General features: G+C 35.8%; 1 protein-coding gene across 1 annotated transcript in view; it reads left to right on the forward strand.

Moving 5' to 3' along the window:
• Positions 1-22,080, forward strand: part of lrp8 (low density lipoprotein receptor-related protein 8, apolipoprotein e receptor) — a 143,155-nt gene that overhangs the window by 30,976 nt on the left and 90,099 nt on the right. Inside the window, exon 2 of the mRNA XM_038278392.1 lies at positions 435-557. Coding sequence (XP_038134320.1) covers positions 435-557 — 123 coding nt within the window. The remainder of the gene's footprint in view (positions 1-434; positions 558-22,080) is intronic.

Consider the following 22,080-nt stretch of genomic DNA (forward strand, 5'->3'; position numbering starts at 1 on the left):
AAGGCCCAAACTACAGGCATAGTTGGAAATCTTAGCATGAGTTTTTAACCAAAGAAATATTTCCGACTCACAGAGTCAGCTGGAAACACAAGACTTTGTCAAAGAATAGTTTCTCAAACCCCCACCCCCCCCCCACCCCATGTGAAAATTTTACACCAAAACAATATTTGCTCACAGTTTTTTATAAAGGAAGCTCATAAACTATATTTGAGTTTGGTTAAACTTGAAGTAACCTGCTTTTGCCACATGTGCAGTATAGAAATCTTGTTTAGTTTTTGTCCTGTTTATCTTGTTTAATATCTTGTTTAACATGTGCATTTACAATGACCAGTTACACATTAACTGCTGTTTACTTTTAAGAATGCCCAAATAAGACCCATAGCGTTATGCATTGTGTTGGTTTATAACAGCAAATATTTCTTCTCTTTCCACAGCAAAGAAGACATGTGCAACCACAGACTTTGCCTGTAAGAATGGACAGTGCCTGCCTGCAAGGTGGCGGTGCGATGGAGAATCAGAGTGTGCAGACGGATCAGATGAGGCCGATGAAATCTGCAGTAAGTTGCAAAGCCGACCAATTGCATGTTAAATAGAACATAACTACATATGTTGATAAGCAGTGCTATAAAAGTAAACACAAATCTAAAAACAGATGGAAGAAATCAGTCGGGGTCATTTAGCATCCACTCTCACATCTGTTAACGTATGTTTTGTGAGTATATGTGTATCCATGTGTTAAACAGAAATCCACGTTTTTTGTTTCTTAAACACATAAAACATCTACTTATCATCCTTAATTTTAGTCTCTCATGGTGTTAGTTGCAAATGTTATTGTTTAACTTTGGTTAACACTTTCATAATATTGAAGGATGTCCATTTCTTGCGTTTGCAGCATTCTATAACCTTTTATTTCTTGTACACTGCATCATCAACTTGCTTTTAACTTGACAGTCATACAGGTCTTTTTATGACCAAAGATATCAGAAAATTTTATAGATTTCTGCTTCTGTTGCATCATGTTAGCACACTGAACATGGAAATCGAAAAGAAGACATTTCTGAGCTGTGAATAAAAGCTTTTAAATGTCAGCTTTTAGGTAGGTTTGCTAAACTACTTTTACTGGGCAAAGGAGCATTGCACAAGTTTCAAAGTTGTTGTTTTTTTGCTTTTTGCCCATACATGCCCTAATAATTGCCTATGTATAGGCAATTATACCAGAGTTGTCTCTATAGGCTCAATTGGTCAGTTAATGACAGAGGGGTTCAGGTCGGGTTCTCTGAGAGTACAAATGGCTGTGATGCACTGTGTGTTCTTAAACACCTACTTTGTTGAGTCTGTACTGCAATTTATGCGTTAGCAAAATAACTTCAATATTTATAACATTTCTGTTGGCAGTCGCACCTGCAGCAGCCGTGTGGGATGCTTTTTCTCCTTTCCCATTTTGACACCTTTTTTTTTTCCCAACTTCTTACTGGTAGGGCAAACTTTAAAGAACAACTCTGGTGCACCATGCTCCTTTAAAGGATATTACAACTCAAGAAGTTCCAGATTATTGCAAAGTGTCAGTTAATTAACATTTTCCTTTAAAAAAAAGTGTAAAGTTTCAGTGAAATGGTGTTTAATATTTTTGGGGAAAACATGAACAGCATTTAGTATCTTTGACTATTCTTGCAAGACATCATAGACCATCGTCTCACTCCTCAGAAAAAGAAGTCTGGTGGGACACTGTTGTACTCCTTAGTACACGTCCAAACTTAGAATTGTAGTTGTACCTTAAACACATTTGCGATTGGAGTGTATATTTTTATTACACTCTGTTTTAACATTTTCCTTTCCCTACAAAGATATGTCCTGATAGGAGTCAGAAATCTGTCTCTCCTCTTTAGTCTTCAAAGCTACATCTCATAGTTCCATTATCCATAACTTATTCCCAAAGAGGTGATCAAAGGGTTGCTTTGAGGATCATTGATGATAAATCTGATTGGCATAGGCTAAGAACATGTGTGGGTTCGCACACGAGCACGTCTTTCATAAAAGCTCAGTGTGCACACTAGCATAAGTGTGGGTGAAACTGTAGTGTACACTTGTAGTTAGTATTCATTGCATGGTTAAAATCTAATTCATTTATCAGACTAGTAGACTTGTGGTTAGGTCTAATTATAACTAATCAAGGTCAACTTCTCTAACTTTTTCCAGACAGTTTGATCATCACAGATTCAGCACTGCATTCTACGTGCATTCATTGGTTAAAACATTTTATTCAATCTAATCATTCAAATTTCGGATACATAAGTTGCTCAGTTTTTCTCAGGATGAAAATTGTAATGAAATCTATTAAAATTTATATTGAAAGCTATGGAAAACACTGAAAACACTTAGTGAAAATATCGCAATGCATCGCAATATTTCAAGTATCATGATGCATCGTGATAGAATCGCATTGTGGCATGTGAATCGTGATTCGAATCAAATCATGACTTTTTTGCCAATACCCATCCCTAGGTGTCATATTACTACAGTACATCACTTTTAGTGATGTTTAAGTTTGCTCAAGTTAGATGGTGCTTTAATGTCAGAACAGACATACCTGATAAAGGGCCCCTCTTGATATCCATCCTATTTCCATCCAAGGATGAGGTTGGTATTCTACTCTCAACTGGCATAAGGTGGAAATGCCATGCCTGTGCATGGCAATCTTGATTCTGTCACTTTGTGTGCCGTTTGTCATCCACTTTCTGATCTAAGTTCAGTTTAAGTAATGCTTTTGATAGAATTGATTGCCCTGGGAGAGAAATCAATGGGCTGATCCCTGAGACTTTTGCTCGATTGCTGATTAACTATGGACCTCCAATGACGACTTTGAACTTCACATGTGCAGATGTAAACCCATCTACACACAAACATGCAAATCTCTCTCTAGCTGTCTGTAAACACACATAGGAACATCTGGGCCTGTAGGGAGTTCTGGAAATAATGATCAATAGGACAAGCAACTGTTGATGCAGGAAAAACTGATCTTTAAACTTTTTTTTTGCAATCACTTAAGGAATTTGGGTGGGCGTTTGTATAAAAAACAAATTTGTCACTGCTCAATATGCTAACAGAAATATTAGATCTGAACTGTTTCATATAAGAACTCATATTCAACATGTTTTCTTGATAATGGCCAAAATTAGATTTATGCTTGATTGTATAACCACTGGTTTTAAAACAAAACCATAATCTAATATGGCTGTGATGATGGATGGGGTTTTAGAATAGAATGGAATAGAACAGAATATAATAGAAAAGTGTTAGTGTATATATATATATATATATATATATATATATATATATATATATATATATATATATATATATATATATATATCAGTGACGTGCGGTGAGGTTCATAGCTGGTGAGGCACTGACGTCATCAGAATCAGATTTGCAAATAGATGCATAGATTGACAGCAGTTTACAGGTTATGTTTCACTTCTGCATCCTTACACATACAAACTGTAGCTCACAAAACACACATTTCCTTAAAAAACAAAACAAAATAAATGTTATTACTGTCTTACTTTTACTTATAAATGAATAGAAGTCCTCCGTATCTTCCTTCAGTTTTAAAAGTCTCTCTGTCTCAATGCAGATCACTGCCAGGGAAGAAAGCCTTCCTTGATCCGTCCTGTTCCTGCTGTATGTTTTCAGTCTCTTGAGCACCCCCTGCCATGAGGCAAGAGAACTGCCTGCCTCACCTCGAACCTGTTCTCTGACGTTTATAATCGCTCATTACACGAAACACGTTACACAAAAACAGTTGGTGACAAAAAGCTCTGTACATTATATACATAAGCTAAATTATTAGAAATAAGTTCACATATTACATTTGTTTAAACCATTTTATTGACGCCGTACAGCAACATGCTCTCTCCGCTTTGCAGCCAGCGCAGAGCCAGGGGTTGCGCAATCCAAGATGAGGCAGAGCTCGCTGCTGCCTCACCGGCATCGCTTCCAAGCATTTGAATGGGAAAATAAGAAAATTCAGCGATTTTGAACAAATAAAAATCGAAATTGGTGAAGCTACATAAAATATGAATATTTTTTAGTACAAACCACTGGATGAATATAACAATTTAAATTACTTTATGATTATATATTTTCTTTCTTTCCATGATGGCTGGTGAGGCACTGCCTCACCTGCCTCCCCTGACCGCACGTCACTGATATATATATATATATATATGAAATTCATAGTGAAATGGACAGTACCTAAGGTAAAAACTGTCAAGTTAAAAAAATATAATAATAAGATTAAATGAAAAAAGTAACAGAAAGACATTAATAGAAAGCAATTAAAGGACAGCTGAAAACTGTCCAAAAAGCAGGTAGAATTGAAATGTTATTTCCCATTCTTCATATTACTGCAATGATTTTCTAGTCAAATTTCGGATATATTCGGCCGTAAAACCTGATATTTACTCAGTAAAGGAACAAGAAGGAGGATGAGTAAACCAGACTCACAAGTGACACGACTGCCGCTGTGGGTAACTGCAGCCACCAGCCAAGCCGACATAGGAGCGCACAGAAACGCTTCACGGAGAGGGTGTTTACAGCACTGCACAGGTGATGCTGTTATGCTCTTTACTACATCAATTTTTAGTTGGCTTTAAGTAGATGTTGGTAATTTGCTGCATGCAGAAGAATCCTAAAAATGTCTACAACAACCTTTTGCTTTTTTATTTTTCAACTACTGAAACGGCCACAAATTTATGGATGAAAGCTGTGTGGGTGTTGAATGCAGCATAAATTGCTTTACATCTGTAGGACTGTCCTGGAAGATTCGGCCCCTGTATCACAGCGTATTATTTAGGGTGGGACCATTGGTTTGGGTTTTTAACGCTTCAAGACACATTAAGGTAAAAAAAAATAAAAATAAAAAAAGTTTAAAAACATTGACAGTGGTGACTTTTTAATCTACCTATAGTTAGAAAAGGGTATAATTAAATTAGTTTTATTGCTACTTCTAGATGCATAAAAGCTGGTGAATCTGAAACAGATCTAACATAGAATTTGTAAACCTTTGTTGATGTGGAGGATATTTTATATTCATGACATAAAGGCCTTGTATCATCTCAGTGAGTTATCTATTCCAGGTCTACTCAAGCATCTCACACTTGGAGGCATGCTGATAAAGGCTGTCTTGAAAAGTCTTTAAACCCATTATGAAAGAAAAAGGGAGGAAAGTATACTAGCGCAAATGAGAATTTTGATGAGTATAGAAGTCAAGTAATCTCAAGTCATTGTTCACGGTTGAGAAGCATCGTCGGATAAAATTGAGAGAACAACAGAATACGCATCCCCTTCGGCTCTGCCATTATGATATGAAAGGAGCTGCATTTTATTTGAGAAAACTGGGGATTTTAAAACATTTAGTTTTTTTGTTTTTTTTTTAATGCATCAAACTAAACTCTGTTTCAAGAACTTGAATTTAACATAATTTGCAATGGAAATGTTACACTCCAACTTGTAATTAAATAGTGTGAATATAATTTACATCTTGATGTGCCCTGATATGTTTTGCACATATTGATCATCTCATATTTTTAGTCTGCTTTACTCAAAACCTCAGGGTTTGTTTTGTTTTTTTTCTTCCAATCCAACTGATGAAATCCATTCATCTAAAGAAACAAACTGTCAAAGCGGCACCTCTCATCACAGCAAGACTTCTCACCCACTTGTGCAGGGCATGATTTATAGAGCACATATCCACTCATTTTCACTGCCTTCATCAAATTATTTTCCATATGGTAATCCTAGCTTTGCTGAGGAAAGATTTAAGAAAACTTTTAGATAAGAGGACAGTTGAAAAAGAGTGATTTAAAGAAGTTTATGCAGTTTGATTTCCCTCAAAGTCGTCTTGAAAGGTGGGCAGTTTACTTTTAATTAGTAAGACCTAGATAGGTGTGCAAAAAAGAAACTAATTTATAGAAAATATTTTATTTCTTCTACCTTTTTCCCTACTTTTATCATTTAAAGGAAAAAAACACAATGCAAAATTATTTTTCAATATATGTTTTACATAAAAAGTTGGATTTTTCTCATCATCCCTTGAATGCCAACAAGATTTTTTTAATTTAATTATTCTTTATTTTTTAATCAACCATAGAATTTAGGTTCAACTGGATCTATACATCTTTGCTATGTCATGTTTAAATCTGAAGCAAAGCTCTACAATAGATATTTCTCAACAAATTCTATTGGGCAGAAAATTTCATGAAACCACAAATGATGTTATGTATTCTAGTCTTTCTCTGATAAGACTAAGAGTTGGATTTACAGTAGTATTAGGGGTTTTCTAATTAAGTTTAAATGTCTAAAAATACGTTAAATTCGCAGGTAAATGCTTACTTCGTAAGTATTGAGAAAGGTATGAAAAGTGAAGGATATTTAAAAATGTGAAATCTTAAGATAGAGGCTGTTTGGGAAACAGGAAAGATGGAATCCTGGACTCTGTTAGTTGTTACTGCAGATGTTATTAGCAGCAGATACCAATAATGGGATGCTGGCTGTTGAATATGATAATCATGATATTTACCAAAGCAATTGCAGTGGGATTTGGATATAAGGCAAAGCTGTTATAGAGCTATTCTGCATTGCTCTATTACAGCTTTGTATAAGGCGTAACATTGAGATTACTGCAAAATGAATGCTTCCAGCATTTAGCCTTGTAAACAACAGGGGGTAGTTGCATTATGGCCATTATTGTTGCATTTGTGTAGGAGGGATATAGTTTTTGTCCAGCTTCTAATAAAGCACACGCTGCTGTTTTAGCAATACTGTTATTTCAGAGCTCTGCAGTAAGTAGCCTGGCTCAAGTAGTCTGAGAACATTTTAGCAATTGCAATTTTTTTACCCATAAAACTTTACATTTCCAGTTATGATAAAGCTTTTGTAATTTCAGTCAATAAGGGTTAACAGAAACTATTAAAATATATATAAAAAAGTGTATCAGTTTTCCTGCATAGAGGCCCACAACCATTGAATAGATTTTCATCTGATTCTGTTAGTAATGTTTGGATATCTACCAATGCCAACATCTACATAACTCACAAATACAATCCACATTGTGTTTGCAGTTTTGTACAAGATAAAATAATTAAACCAGACTAGTTATATTGTACAGCTGCATAGTTTTATCCGCTCAAGTCGTGTTGCTGGTATTAGGTCCAATCCTACTAATTGGTTTAATTGTTTCTATCTCTATTAATACCTTTCATGATGGCACAGTGATCAACTGAACTTAGGCTAAAGAGGAGAAGGAAGCTATGTTGGTTTGCACTTGAAAAATCAGATCACTAAACAGGAGCAGGATGTATTGAAGTGAATTCTTGATCAGAGAAGGTGGCTGCTTCCTGCTATGGTGGAAACACTTTCCTCTCAGTGTGGCTCTAGCACTTCCTTGGATCAGGTTACCACTGCAGAAGTGTTTATAAGGCTTTATATGTTCTACCTGAGATAGCCTTTGTGAATTGTTGCAAATGTAGCACTCTCACTCTTGATATACATTCACACAGACTATTTATATTTTATATATTTATTATGCCTAAATGACATTGACATGTTGCATCTTGTACAATGGCAGCAGAGTTTCCTCTTCTAGTTTTTGTTTAGTCGTGTAGAATTTTGTCCACAGAAAAAAAACTGTCTTTTTTGCAGCAACTTAGACAAACTGAGACATATAATAAAACACCTCGACGAGCGACGACTTGACCATCACCAAGTACCATTTTATGAGATTTAACAACAATCAAACATGCACACCATGTATTTATAAATAATAACTTAAGCCAGTTCACTAGTTATTTAGTGAAAAGTTTTCCAAGTAATTTCAGACAAACATGTATCACTCCTTATGTGAAAGAATGATCTCAGTCGCAGAGGAATATGGGGGAAGCATTTACAAATGTCTCTTGATGCTCAGCAGTCAACTTAGCCTATTATGGTGTTTGACTGCAAAGTCAGCTTTACTGTAACTTCAGTGCTGAAACTTGAACCTGCATCCCTCCCACTTCATCTCCTCTACTTCCTCTCCACCTGCTCCAGTCTAGTAGGTGTGGGTTTGCCCGGGTGTTCTGAGACTATAAGCAGGTCAGTGTATTGCAGCAGGGTGGCAGGAGGTTGTGCTAGTTTATTATTCTGGAATACGAGCTGGAAGGTTTCACTGAGTCGCATTGTCGTACGGCTTCAATTTCATGCTTGAGGCGGCCGCAGACTCGGCCATAATTTCCCTGGTGGCCTGTCTCTTGTTCTCCCTACCTGTATACCTCCTCCTTGCACTTTCATCCTGGAAGAAAGTCAGTGACCTTGGCATCATAGGACACCATAATAAATACAAATACAGACACAGAAATGTATACAAAAGACACAAGGTCCAATATCAATGGTGTCCAATATAAAGTTTCTAACCTCTTGCTGTGGGCTATGTTTATTAAAATGCCTTTGTAGCACATTGCTTATTTATTTTTACATAAGTCACACTACACAACTGGTAATATGTTATTATAACAGCATTACTTTGATGGGATATTCATATTTATCTACAGTAGATAGGTTGAATTGATATATAAAAATTGCTAAATGTATGTAATCCTCTAATGAAATAGAGATGGTTTCCTTGTGGCCTAGCTGTTTGGTCACTGCTCAGACTGTCTGCAGAAGTCATGGCATAAACTTTCTGTGTCCTCTTTTTTTCAGCTTAAGTGCCCAACTTAAATCTAAGTCCACTGGTTTCATAATCATAGAAAAAATATTTTGTTAAGTAAATGTCTTGGGCGATAACCATAGACTGTAAAAGGCAGCTAAATAATTCTGTAATATACGTAATACCATCATTACCATCCCTGAAAGATTCCTATCTCTTCTGGTGGATCTGCCTTATAAGGCCTTTTGAGGATTTGCGACACATTTTTGTTTAATGGTTTAAGGGTTGTTTGTTTTTCTGGCTATTTAATATTATGCTATATGCTCATTATTTTATGTTTGAATGTATAAATGTATAGATGTATATATAGACATGTTCAAATTTGTTTGCACCCCTTGCTCTTTTGATAACAATAATTACTTGAAATTTACAAAGTTAACAATTATTAAAAAATAAGATAAGACACTACTTTGCAATCATGATCTAACAGGATGATTAAAAAATACAGTACCAGCCATTCAAAATGGCCCTTCCCAACCAAACACCAGCCCACATCCCTCCAACTTCCAGCCACAGGAGTGATGCCCTCCTTCTCCTGGGCGTGCATATTTTTTTACTCTGACTCCACCCTTTCACTAATTTACAGGGTCTGGCCAGGAGGTGGGGCTTCTTTTTAGATCTTAATGTCCACAAATCATGGCAGAAAGAATATTTTTGTATAAATATTGATGTTTAAAAAGGAATTGTAGGGGACCAGACAAGGGCCAATCAAGGAAAGTGGGGACATTTTGAATGGCTACTACTGTATGAACCAGCCTTGGACAAAAAGTAGGGTACCCCTAGAAAACACTGAAAATAATGTGGATATGGGATATGGTAAATAAAGGTGTGTCCAATAATTAGTATCATAGGTTTTTATAATATTGTACTCAGTCAGTGGGCCTATATATAGGGCTACAGGTAGGTATTGTGCTGTTTGGTGACATGGTGTGTACCACACTCAACATGGACCAGAAGAAGTGAAGGAAATAGTTGTCGAGGAGGTCAGAAAGAAGATCAAAAGACAAGCATGTTAAAAGTGACGGCTATAGGGATATTGCCAAACAGATTGATGTTTTTGTGACCACAGTAGCTCATATGTTTTTTAATTGAAGGTCAGTTTTAGCCAACCTCTCTGGGTGTGGTCATAGGAGGAAAAAATTGATAACAGATCAAACAGATGGATTATCAAATGGTAATGTCACTACCAGATCCGTACTGGTAGCATGATTTGTACCATCAGCTCATTTGCACATATGCAATCAGAATACATCTGGGTTGCCATCAATTACTTTTGGTGAAAAAAGATAGAAATGTACTTTTTCTCTCTAATTCTAAAAAACTTTACTAAACTACTATGCATAAAAGGATAACAATGACTTTTCTTGGAGAATGAATGTGTTTAAATCTCTTCTATAATGTAATTCAGCTGTACCCGATCTGTCCTGGAAATGGGATACTACAAATTTTCTAGCAGATTTTTTTTCCCAGCTTTGGATTTTTAAATAATTGTAGGAAATTGGAGTTTTTTAATTGCATTGTGTTGTTTGTTTATATTATACTGTATAATGCATAATTTAAGAGCATTTTGCTGGTCTGCTCTAAGACTGTCAAAAAACGGCAGACAAGCAATATAACAGAGAGAGTGTGAAATGTAGGGCTTGATCTAACAATTATGTTGCAAATCAAATTATCCATTGATTTTTTTTTTGTTTGATCAATTAATAATCAGATAGCGAAAGGTAAATTAAAGAATACTTTTTATGAAATCAAACCACATAAAACTAAAACTTTTCCACTTGAGTAGTTCTGAATAGAGCATATTGATGGACAAAAAAGTTTTTTTTATCATAAATGCAAAATGTATACAATTTTTTTTTTTTTTACAATTTTGGTATAATTGCTGCTCAAGGTGGCTTTCTCGGTCAGCTAAAGACAAGTTTTAGAGTTCCTACACTCCAGCTAAAGATTTATTGATTACGAAATTAGTTGACGATTATTTAAATAATCGATTAATCGCGATTCATCTGATTAATTGATTCAGCCCTAATGAACTGAATCCAATTCTCTCAGAAGTCATTAATATTTTTTATGTATGTAGTAGTTTTACAATCTCCTATTAATTAAGGATAGAAATAAGTACTTTCAACACCGCAATTACATTATGTATAGTGACCTGAATGAATATCTGGTTAGGGACCCACCTTTTAAAGATACGAACGAGGTGGTAAGAGGTCCAGAAAGGAAACAGACATATTCCTGTCCAGCAGGAATTTCTCTCTCCAGGTGATTCTAAGGGATTCCAAGGTGTTGGCAGGCCTTAAGAGATAAATAGGTCTTCCAATAGTGGATCACAAATTTTATAAAACACGCAGAAACCTTTCCAAGTAGTTATGAACTGTGATATGCGTTACATGCCTTTTATTGTTCTGTGGACCATATATCCACATGCCCAAGGTAAAAAAAAAAGCCCAGAAGCAATAATGTTAGATTTTCCCAAACCAGTCAATACTAATCAATTTAGGGACCATGACCTGGGAGAAATAAATTATTGATGGTTGAAGTATAAGGTCAAATATTTACTTTAATATTTTAAACAAACAACTGTTCAGATTTTTTTTTGTTGGGTTTTGGTCCAGGCCTCAGTTTTTTAGCAAATGAATGTAGTTAGGTTGAAATTATTTGTTAAAAATCTTTTGCACAATTTACAGAGCATTTTTTGTGACAATCTGCACAAGCTCTCATTTTCATTTTATCCAGTAACTCCCAACAGATTCTGCAGTCTTGTTTTACTAGACGGGGTTTTTTTGTATCACCATATTCTTTTTCTTTTTTTTTTAGGTGACCATATCTGATCGAACCTATTAAAGTATACAATATATGCTAGTTTAGAGACTTTAAACAGACATCGATCCATTTTATGGTTTCTGCGTAAACCCTTTAGGCCTGTGTTTGAATAAAGTGCTTGTAAGGATGCAATTAAAAGTAAAATTTGCATGCAAAGAGAAGTGTGACATCTTTTTGTTCATGTTCTTTTCTACTAATCATCCGTTTACAGTTATATTGGGGGGGGGACTGGCAATTTCTTAAGGGAGTGCTAGTGTCACACTGTATTTCTTACCAAGTGGCACTGCCAGACAAGAAGTCTAGACATTGCTAATAGTTCAGAACTCATTCTGTCTGCACACAATATAAGGATTAGACTAAATTGCAAGAGGAGGGCAACTTCATAATTTTTTTGGCAGCATCTATGAAAAGAGGATGCATTTGCAAAATCATAAGACCCTTAAAACAGTTTTATTCTATTTATTTTTAGACACAATAATTTGAATGTCATGTTAACATTGTGCTTTGGAGGTTTTTGAAAATCGGAAGCTGTTTTTTGCTTTCTTGTAGGGCTTGATATTTTTGATGACTGCTTCGTTTGTGTTCTAGTAAACAAAGCTTCCATGTTTTGCTGCCGTTGAGTGCTTTTTGCTTCCTCACTGTGCTCTCAAAAAAAGGAGAAAGAAAAAAAAAATAGTTACCGTTCTCTGGTGGTTGGATATCACATTGCACTCTTGTTGCAGTTGATTCTTTTAAACTTTCTTGGTTACTTTTTCGTCTTTTGTTTTTATTTTACAACTCTTCACTTTATTTTCCTTTTTCCTTTTATTTGACTATGGCCTTTCTCTTAAAAGAAACTTAGCATCTCCTTAACTCAGGGCGCCTATAATCAGGGATCAGCCTTCTCATCATAGCCTATGATCAACTCTTAAATGTATTGGGGAGGATTTTCCAGAATTTGTTAGAAGACCAACCCTGTCCACATAAAAAAAAAATGCACATGCACAACCCTGTATCCGCTCCACAGAGGGAACGCCTATTAAACCTGTGAGAGCATGAACAAACCCATTTCTCCCCATTTTACTAGCGGTGATGTGAAACGGATTTCTCCAGATAGCGTGCCAAACTTTGCCTTTCGAGTAGAAACTTTGCAACCAAGGCATCAGTGGGAACCCCGACCCGTGCTTTCCGTGTACGCCATCCTGTGAAAGAATCTCCCAAAAAACATTCTGGTCTGGTTTCCTTCTTCTGATGCTTTTCTCTTCCTCTCATACACGTTGTAGACACTTTTACTCTTATGACTCTTGGCCATTTTCAAAGAACCGTGGTGAGAAAGGTGAGCTTCAATGACCGGCTAAAACCATAGCTCACCACACATATACACCTGAAAGCGTGCATGAGGAGAATCATATTACCAGAGTGATTGACAATTGATTGACAAGAACTACTTATTTTGATGATCAATACAGGAAAGAAAACCCTCCCCTATACCTTGATTAAAACATCCAGATTGCTTCTGTCTTAATAGTACATATTCCTACAGTATTTAAAGCTAAAAAACTAACAATTTAGACTAAACCCAAGTTACGTCTACTTCCTATGACTAACTTCTGTGTCAATGAAGGGTATGCTCCAGTTGGTGTGCACTATAAGGATCTGTGAACTAATGTGTTTGAACATAAACGTGCCACTTTTTTAAACTCCCCCCCCCCCCCAACATCTGCCCAAAAAACTTGCTCATGCATAAAAAAAGGCATGTAACTATTGTAACACTTACAGTTCTTTGAACACATTTCAACCCATGCATACACTAATTAGGCAACTGGATGTGGAAACCCACACATGCTCACAGCAACTCGGTCACCTATTTACTCATGTGAGGAAATCATGTCAATGAAGTACGCTTGGTAGAGCATGATTTTTCCTTTTAGGCTGAACTAACACAGTGAACTGTCACTGAACCTCCAGTGAGATATCATTCTGGTAGATTAACTTGTTTTATTTATGTCACTGAGCCTTGCGATGTGCTATATTTAGGGTTGAGAAGAGGGGAATGGGCATTATAGAATCTTTCAGGTGGAGAAAACAGGCTTTTTACATTTTTCTTTATTTACCGGTATTTTAAAATGGAAATGTCTGATTAGCCGTGTAACATAGTATATCCAAGGAGCACAAGCTTTCAAAAATCCTACATTCTAATGGATTCAAGGACAATCATTGTTATTGGTCCTTGATAATATACACCTCTGTGTTTAACCTGTAGCTACTCAGCAGTAGGGAGCTTGGAGGGCCCGCAGTAGGACCCAGAGTGGCCCACTGTGACGTTTGAACCGAGTATTTGCAGGTTTCTCAAAGCGCAAGCATACTGTTATATTAATTGTTGAATACTAATTGTTGAAAACAGACATTTTATCGTGGCATCTGGCGAGAATAGATCATAGAAAAAAATGTGCAGTGATTTAAAGCTCATAAATAACTGAAAAGGATCAAGTTAACTCATGCAGATATGTGGAAACATTAGATAATACATTTATATTTGCAAAACCAGCAATAGAAAACCACATTTCCCCATGTACTCTGCAGCTGTGCTTGGCATTCTGTTAGAATTCCCTTTTTCAAAAGAGTTACACGTTCACCAATGAATATATTTGATAAAGTGCTGAAGTGCATTGATTCATTGCTCTGTAAACCGGCCACTATCAAGTCCTTTATGACCATTTATTGACCTCTCAGTCTTTACTCTATTTTGCCCATCTTGAATGGACACCAAAAAAAACTGCTCGTAGAGTGTATAACTAAAATTGCAATTTTCATTTTCCTTTACACTACCAGAACAATATTTCGCTCCAAGGTTTCAAATTTTTTATTACCTTGAAAGCTTGCTTGTCCAGAGTCTATTGCTGCAGGACTTACTGTTGTTTGGGAAAGTGCTTACTTCTACTATGTTTCTAAACACATATATTTATATAAATAAAAAAAAAAAAATATATATATATATATATATGTATATATATATGTGTATATGTATATATATATATATATATATATATATATATATATATATATATATATATATATATATATATATATATATATATATATATATATGCATGGCGGTAACTCTGGTAAAATCTATATCTGACCTATACTGAACGCCTTTTTTTTTTTATAAGATGCAAAAATTTTAGATTATATTGCAAATACAATCGATTGCTGGGCACTAGTTTAGCGTGAGAGCCTTTTTAATTATGAAATGTATTTATTTATTTATTTGTTTATTCTTTGAAAAAGGACAGCTCTGTCCAATGTACCTGTAGGGAAAAAATCGCTTAAATTTGTTCATGTTGCAGATCTATATGTTTTAAATCTTGAAGTAGCCCTGTGTTCCTAGTGAGTTTGAATCTTGGCGTTCTGTTTTTGCTCCACATTTAAACAAATCTTTCTCCAGATTCAAGGAAAGATGTTTTAATTGCTCTGTAAATTGTTATTTAAAAAAGATTGTAACTGTTCACTTTGAACGCCTTTTGTGACTGAAACTGCAAATCCCAGAATATGTGACTCCCTCAGCTTTTCTTAATAGATTGTAGTATATTTTGCACTTCTCTGATTAGGGTGGAGTGTTACACTTTTCTATCAATTGTTTATTAACTAGAATAGCTACCTGAAAGTTCCCAGTATTAAATTTTTTTATCTGGTCCTGCTGAAATAAAAGGTCTTGTTTGACCAGAATCCAACCCAATAACCTGCGATTCATCTCATTAGCTTGTCCTGTTTAACATATTCACCGCTGTTTGACCGGCCAAACCCCTTCTTTATCCTAAATTGCTTTCCATGGACTTTTTTAACAGTTGCTACTAAAGTTTACAATCCTACTATAAGTCCGATAGAATCTGAATCTTAAGGTACTGCTAGTAATGCAAAACAATCAATTTAAAAAATCAGTAAACGCTAGTTTGCCAATCTCCAACCCATTAATTCACTATGATACTCTGTTTTAATTTATAATCATACATTGCAATACATTAGAGCTCAATTGAGTGTTAAAAAATAAAAATAATTAGGACGAGGCAAGACAATAATGCTTTGCACCTGATTAAAAATATTTAAATTTGTGTAAAAAAAAATTAGAAGGACTTTTTTCCCCGGAAACATTGAGACTATGTCGTATTATAGATGGTTATCAGCCTGTGCTTACCTCAGCAGAAAGTATATAACTTTTCTAATTTTCTAGATTATGACCTATGCAAGGCACTTTTTAAGATATAAAATTGAAAATCTGTAAATTATAATCCTATAACATTCACTTGGTCAGATATGAATATTACATGTTTTGAGAGTCATGTTTTGGAACAAACTAAAAATACTAAAATTATATGAAATGGCTTTCATAACAGTTGTAGGTGGACACTTAACACTAAACCACTTAATGATCAGTGCTGCTGTGTTCTGTCAACCAACATGTCATAGCATACTAGCTGATCTACTTCTATGTGAATTAAACTTTGCTAACTGATTGAGCTTCTAATAACTTTGTCTTTATTTTACGGTATTCACTCCTATAATGCTTCAAAATAGTGGGAGGTTAACTCTCAATGAAACACATTGATTTCACAAACATTTAAAACAATATCGAAGTAGTTTATCTAAAACCTCCATCTAATCCAAGCAGATCAAATGATGCTCTTACATTTCACAAACGCTTTAACTCTGTTTGAATCAAGGATTCTTTGAATTTCCCCTTCCTGTCTGCCACCATCTTTATAAAAGCTTCACAGATTTATCCAGGGTGCAGGAATAAGCATAAGCTTTTGTAAATATGGAGTGATGTCAAGCAGTAATATTAAGTTATGTTAATGTTACTAACATAGCCTAAATCTAAGAATAACAACTTACATCCCCTTTACTTATACCTGACTGAGCACATATGAAGGCTGAGTACATATCTGCTCACAGTCAAGCTAAGCTTCTGCCCTATTTTTATGGCACAACCATAAAAACGTATTGTTCTCAAGCAGCCACTTACCAATTTTTAGAGCCACCTCTAAACTGAAAATTCTTCTTAATTATCCCATTTCACACACGATCAGCTCTTATGAATCCCCTGTAAGTCATAATTAATTGATGATCTGTCAAACTCCAGCAAGCGATAACGGCATTTTCACTCCTTTGAAACATTTTAAAATATGCGGTTAAAACAGGCTCTTTCTTGTGTCAATATAATTCTATTTAGAATTTTCCAGATTTTTATTCTATATGTATATTTAAACTAGTTTTAACAATAGAAAGAAAAGTATTTTTCTTGTTACTAATGGACTGTGGATACTTCCTGATGACTCACATTCTCCTTTAAATTGTTTGCCAATTGAAATTCACAGCATTGAACAGTATTTGAGAATTCTTAATGTTTCACCAACACAGTGAGAAAGTTAGTAGGTATTTGCATAAAAAGACATTAAAGAAGGGAACCCCATCAATCACTGTAATGCTGTGAGCAACGCAGGAGGAAATTCCTTATATCTTTAGAAATAACAGTACAGTGAGTTCTCCACCTAAAAATCCCGTATGTAAAATGCATGGTTCATTTATGGGACATTGCTGCAAATGAATCGTATATTACCAATGATCTTTATTGGCGATGGAGGCTATCTGCTCTCCACATTCATCATCTGCCATGTTGTCACTTACCCTCCCTTCTGTTTTTGTTTTGATGTTGTGTTTTGGTGACTTAGAGCCGATTTGGGTTCATAGACAACCTCATGATTAATAAATTATCTTAGCATTAGCATCCAGGGCTTTAAACCCTCCTAATCAATCACATGGGAGTTTAGCTCGATGTTAGCCAAGCAGTGTGTTAGAGAATGCAGTTGTGTGCTTCATTCCCTCCCTTGTTTTGAAGGAAATTTAAGAAAGTAGTTAATCAAAGGTTCATTAGCATACAGCACCTTGCTCAGTCCACCCTTATACCCCGCTCATAATAGACACTTAGGCAGCCTGTGTGAGGGGAATATTAAGTGTGCTTCCATTTGCACTTGTTTTTGTTGAACAGAATGAAAATCCCTCATCCTAAAACAACTGTACAAAGTTTTTGTTTTCTTTTTACCTTAAATGATTCCATTAACAGTTTAGATTCAAGTTTATATAAAAGAGCATGTCATATAGAGGTTTTGGAAAATGGAAGGATAATAGATATTACGTTGTTTTTCAGTGTTGCATGGAAATATTTCTAACTATACAAGTTGGTCTTAAAACAAAAAAAAGCTTATAATTTTTATTTTCATTTTTTAGATTTTCTTTGAACATATCTGAGATTTGATTACTTTGAATGTTTCAGGTTTTTAGTTGAACATAAGAAATGCTGTTATTAATCAGCGATCAGATATCCTTCACTATGACTTTGATTCTTGTTCAGTCTTTAACATCTTGTCCCATGTTATCACTAGTTTTTACAAATAAAAACCTTTCTATATTTCTTTAAGCTTTAATGCTTCTGATATTATTTCTTTGGTTATTATCCCAGTTGCCTGACATAAGCAAAGTGACCCAGGGTCCTGGATTCAAACTGTACTGTTCTTTATATTAATACAGGCTCTTGAAGGAGTGACATTGGTACTTTCTTAATAAAAAAGCAAGCATTTTAATTAGTAATTTAGAATAATATAGAATAGAAAATCCCTTTATTGTCCCACAATGGGGAAATTGTGGCAATTTATTTTTATTACGATGAGATGTATTATTAATGCCCCCCACTATTAGTAGATTTAACAGAAAGATTAGATTATTATCCATTATAGACAAAATGTATAAAAAATTGTCTAATATTATAAGTCATCATTAATATTAGCAAATTCCTTTGTTGTTTATACTCCTCTATGTTCGGCTGTTTAATATACAGTTCTACTACAACCGTCCTTTCCAGACGCCAAGGGGCCTTAAATGGCTAGTCAGACAAATTGCATCCTTTTAACTCAGCTGTCAGTCAGATATACACTATATTGCCAAAAGTATTTGCTCACCCATCCAAATTATTGGAATCAGGTGTTCCAATCACTTCCATGGCCACAGGTGTATAAATTCAAGCACCTAGGCATGCAGACTGTTTTTACAAACATTTGTGAAAGAATGGGTCGCTCTCAGGAGCTCAGTGAATTCCAGCGTGGAACTGTGATAGGATGCCACCTGTGCAACAAATCCAGTCGTGAAATTTCCTCGCTCCTAAATATTCCACAGTCAACTGTCAGCTGTATTATTAGAAAATGGAAGTGTTTGGGAACGACAGCAACTCAGCCACGAAGTGGTAGGCCACGTAAACTGACGGAGCGGGGTCAGCGGATGCTGGAGCGCATAGTGCGAAGAGGTCGCCAACTTTCTGCAGAGTCAATCACTACAGACCTCCAAACTTCATGTGGCCTTCAGATTAGCTCAAGAACAGTGCGCAGAGAGCTTCATGGAATGGGTTTCCATGGTCGAGCAGCTGCATCCAAGCCATACATCACCAAGTGCAATGCAAAGCGTCGGATGCGGTGGTGTAAAGCACGCCGCCACTGGACTCTAGAGCAGTGGAGACGCGTTCTCTGGAGTGACGAATCGCGCTTCTCCATCTGGCAATCTGATGGACGGGTCTGGGTTTGGCGGTTGCCAGGAGAACGGTACTTGTCTGACTGCATTGTGCCAAGTGTAAAGTTTGGTGGAGGGGGGATTATGGTGTGGGGTTGTTTTTCAGGAGCTGGGCTTGGCCCCTTAGTTCCAGTGAAAGGAACTCTGAATGCTTCAGCATACCAAGACATTTTGGACAATTCCATGCTCCCAACTTTGTGGGAACAGTTTGGAGCTGGCCCCTTCCTCTTCCAACATGACTGTGCACCAGTGCACAAAGCAAGGTCCATAAAGACATGGATGACAGAGTCTGGTGTGGATGAACTTGACTGGCCTGCACAGAGTCCTGACCTCAACCCGATAGAACACCTTTGGGATGAATTAGAGCGGAGACTGAGAGCCAGGCCTTCTCGTCCAACATCAGTGTGCGACCTCACAAATGCGCTTCTGGAAGAATGGTCAAAAATTCCCATAAACACACTCCTAAACCTTGTGGACAGCCTTCCCAGAAGAGTTGAAGCTGTTCTAGCTGCAAAGGGTGGACCGACGTCATATTGAACCCTATGGATTAGGAACGGGATGTCACTTAAGCTCATATGTGAGTCAAGGCAGGTGAGCAAATACTTTTGGCAATATAGTGTATATAGCGGATTTCCCCATAGGGAAATTTTTTACTGGTGATGGCTTGTAAAAGACTAACACAGTATTGCATTAATGGTGTTTGGCTTCACTGTACTAAATAAACACTTATGATCAGACATAGAATAATTCTATAACAGTTTCAGTCAAGCAACTGATGGATTCTATGGAGCTTAAGGTTTAATAGAAACAGAGTAATAAGAAATTGAATGTGTTTAAAATCAAATTTTTTTGGAATATTAGGAAATGACATCCAAACAGTAAGAGGTGCTTTCCTTCTGCATGTGACCAGCAGCTTTTTAGGTCAAATGTAAATTGTGAGATTTAGTTTTGGGTGATTTAAACCATGAAAAAAATATATTTTTAAATTGTATTAGGTTTTTCTATGACCATATTTCATGATTGCTCTTATTGTAAGTGATTAGTCTCTTATGTCTGGTTCTCATTTTAATCACCTACTGATAACGATTATGTAAATTTGTGCAGATAGCTGTGCACAAATATACAGGGAACTACTTATACTTGGGTAAAAGTTTCTTTCCCTTACATTGTGGCAGGATTTTCTCTGCTTTTCTAAAAACTTTCATGTTCATATGTATTTTAATTATAAACTTTGTCTCTTCAAAGTTTGCAATGATAAAAAGTTAACATAAACATGAACAACGGTAACAGGACGCTAATTTAGATCTGTTTTGACTTGAAAACTGTTAAATTAAACTAAAATTTACAAAAGTTCATAAGGAGAAACCAAATGCTCCAAGGAGAGAAGCGTAGCAGTCAAATGAGGCATATTTTTTGATATTTGGCCACAATTGCAGAAAGATCCTTGAAGGAATCAAAGTCAGGCTTTGAAGCAAAAATTATACAAAAATTGAGTTGTTCGTTTAATGTTAGGTTGCTTTTCTCTGTTTAGTGGTTTCATTATATGGGTACGGTATTATTTATGAAAAGAATGGCTTTAACATGGATGTTTTCGCCAAGCAGGTAATGGCTAAAGGCCAAACTCAAGGCTTCAAAACAGCCATAACTAACTAGTGATTTTTTATTTTATTTACTCTCTGGTATAAGGTGGTCGCTTACTCTTTGGTCTTTAGATTTGTACCTTCTCAGTGGGGTGTTGCATTGCATTACCTGATGTATAAATTAATCCACATTCAAATTTATGCAGTCACTGTGATAAGCATAATCACTGTACTGTATGACATATATATTTATATGTACATTTTAGACAGGGATTGTTGACAATGTTTTATTTTTTAAAGGCCAGATGAAGCCGTTTTTAAGGAAGAAATGTTTTGAAATAAAAAAGCTCAAACAGGAATCTGTATTGATCATAAGTGGGAAAAGAAGAGGAAATTGGAAACTGTAAATAACATCAGCTAAATAAGAAATGAAGACTAGAAGTAAGCCCCCAAATCAAAATTGTTGAACTTAAAGGTCACACAGCTAAAGAAAAAAAAACAACGTATAGCAGCAAGGCCCAAATCTCTTGCTTCCATCATAACAAGTAACATATAAATAGTGTGAGATGGTAAAGTGCTGGTGAAAATCAAAATGAAAAAGAAGAAATATGAGATGAATTAAAAAAGAATGAGTCTGGAATGGGCAAATCCCAGAGGTACTATTGATCTGTGCCTGCAACACACAAACATAGCTGTGCTGCCAGGTCAAATATGTATAATTGATGGAGTTGGGCTTGACACAGGCATGTAATGTGATCTGGGGCTGGAGTCTCATTGGTATTAGAATAGTATGTGGGTGTGTTTTTATGTGTGGGGCAAGTGTGCACACTGGTTTAAGAGGAAAAGGACGGGGATTTGGTCTGGTGACTCAGTGTAAATTTGATGTATAAGAATGCTGTATTTTTCATTTTTACAAGTCCCCATGGAGGAACACCAAAAGGAACAATGGCCTGGCTGTAATGGTCTTTCATCTAAGGGGACTTTGTTCTGAGTCCAATACAAGATGTTGTTCAGGAGACTTGATGAAAGTCTGTGAAATGTACCTTCCCTCTTGACTTAATTTCACCTGCTTTAGAAAAGAGAATAAAGAAATGCAGAAATTTAGCCATCATGGCACTTTAATTTGTTCTACATTTATTATATCTCTATTTATTTTGGATAATTTTCAGGCTGAATTTCAGCAGAATATAAAAGAAAAAAAAATGCTTTGTGGTCGAGAAAGCTTTACCATTTTATTCACAGTCACATTTACACAGACGGCCGTGCTTGTTTTTCTGCTGTTTTCCAGTGTTTCTTTATAACGTTTGTATAAATGTGTGTGTATTTCTCCAGGTT

This window comes from Cyprinodon tularosa, unplaced genomic scaffold, assembly GCF_016077235.1.
Source record: "Cyprinodon tularosa strain WSP-4 unplaced genomic scaffold, ASM1607723v1 ctg140, whole genome shotgun sequence".
NCBI lineage: Eukaryota > Metazoa > Chordata > Actinopteri > Cyprinodontiformes > Cyprinodontidae > Cyprinodon > Cyprinodon tularosa.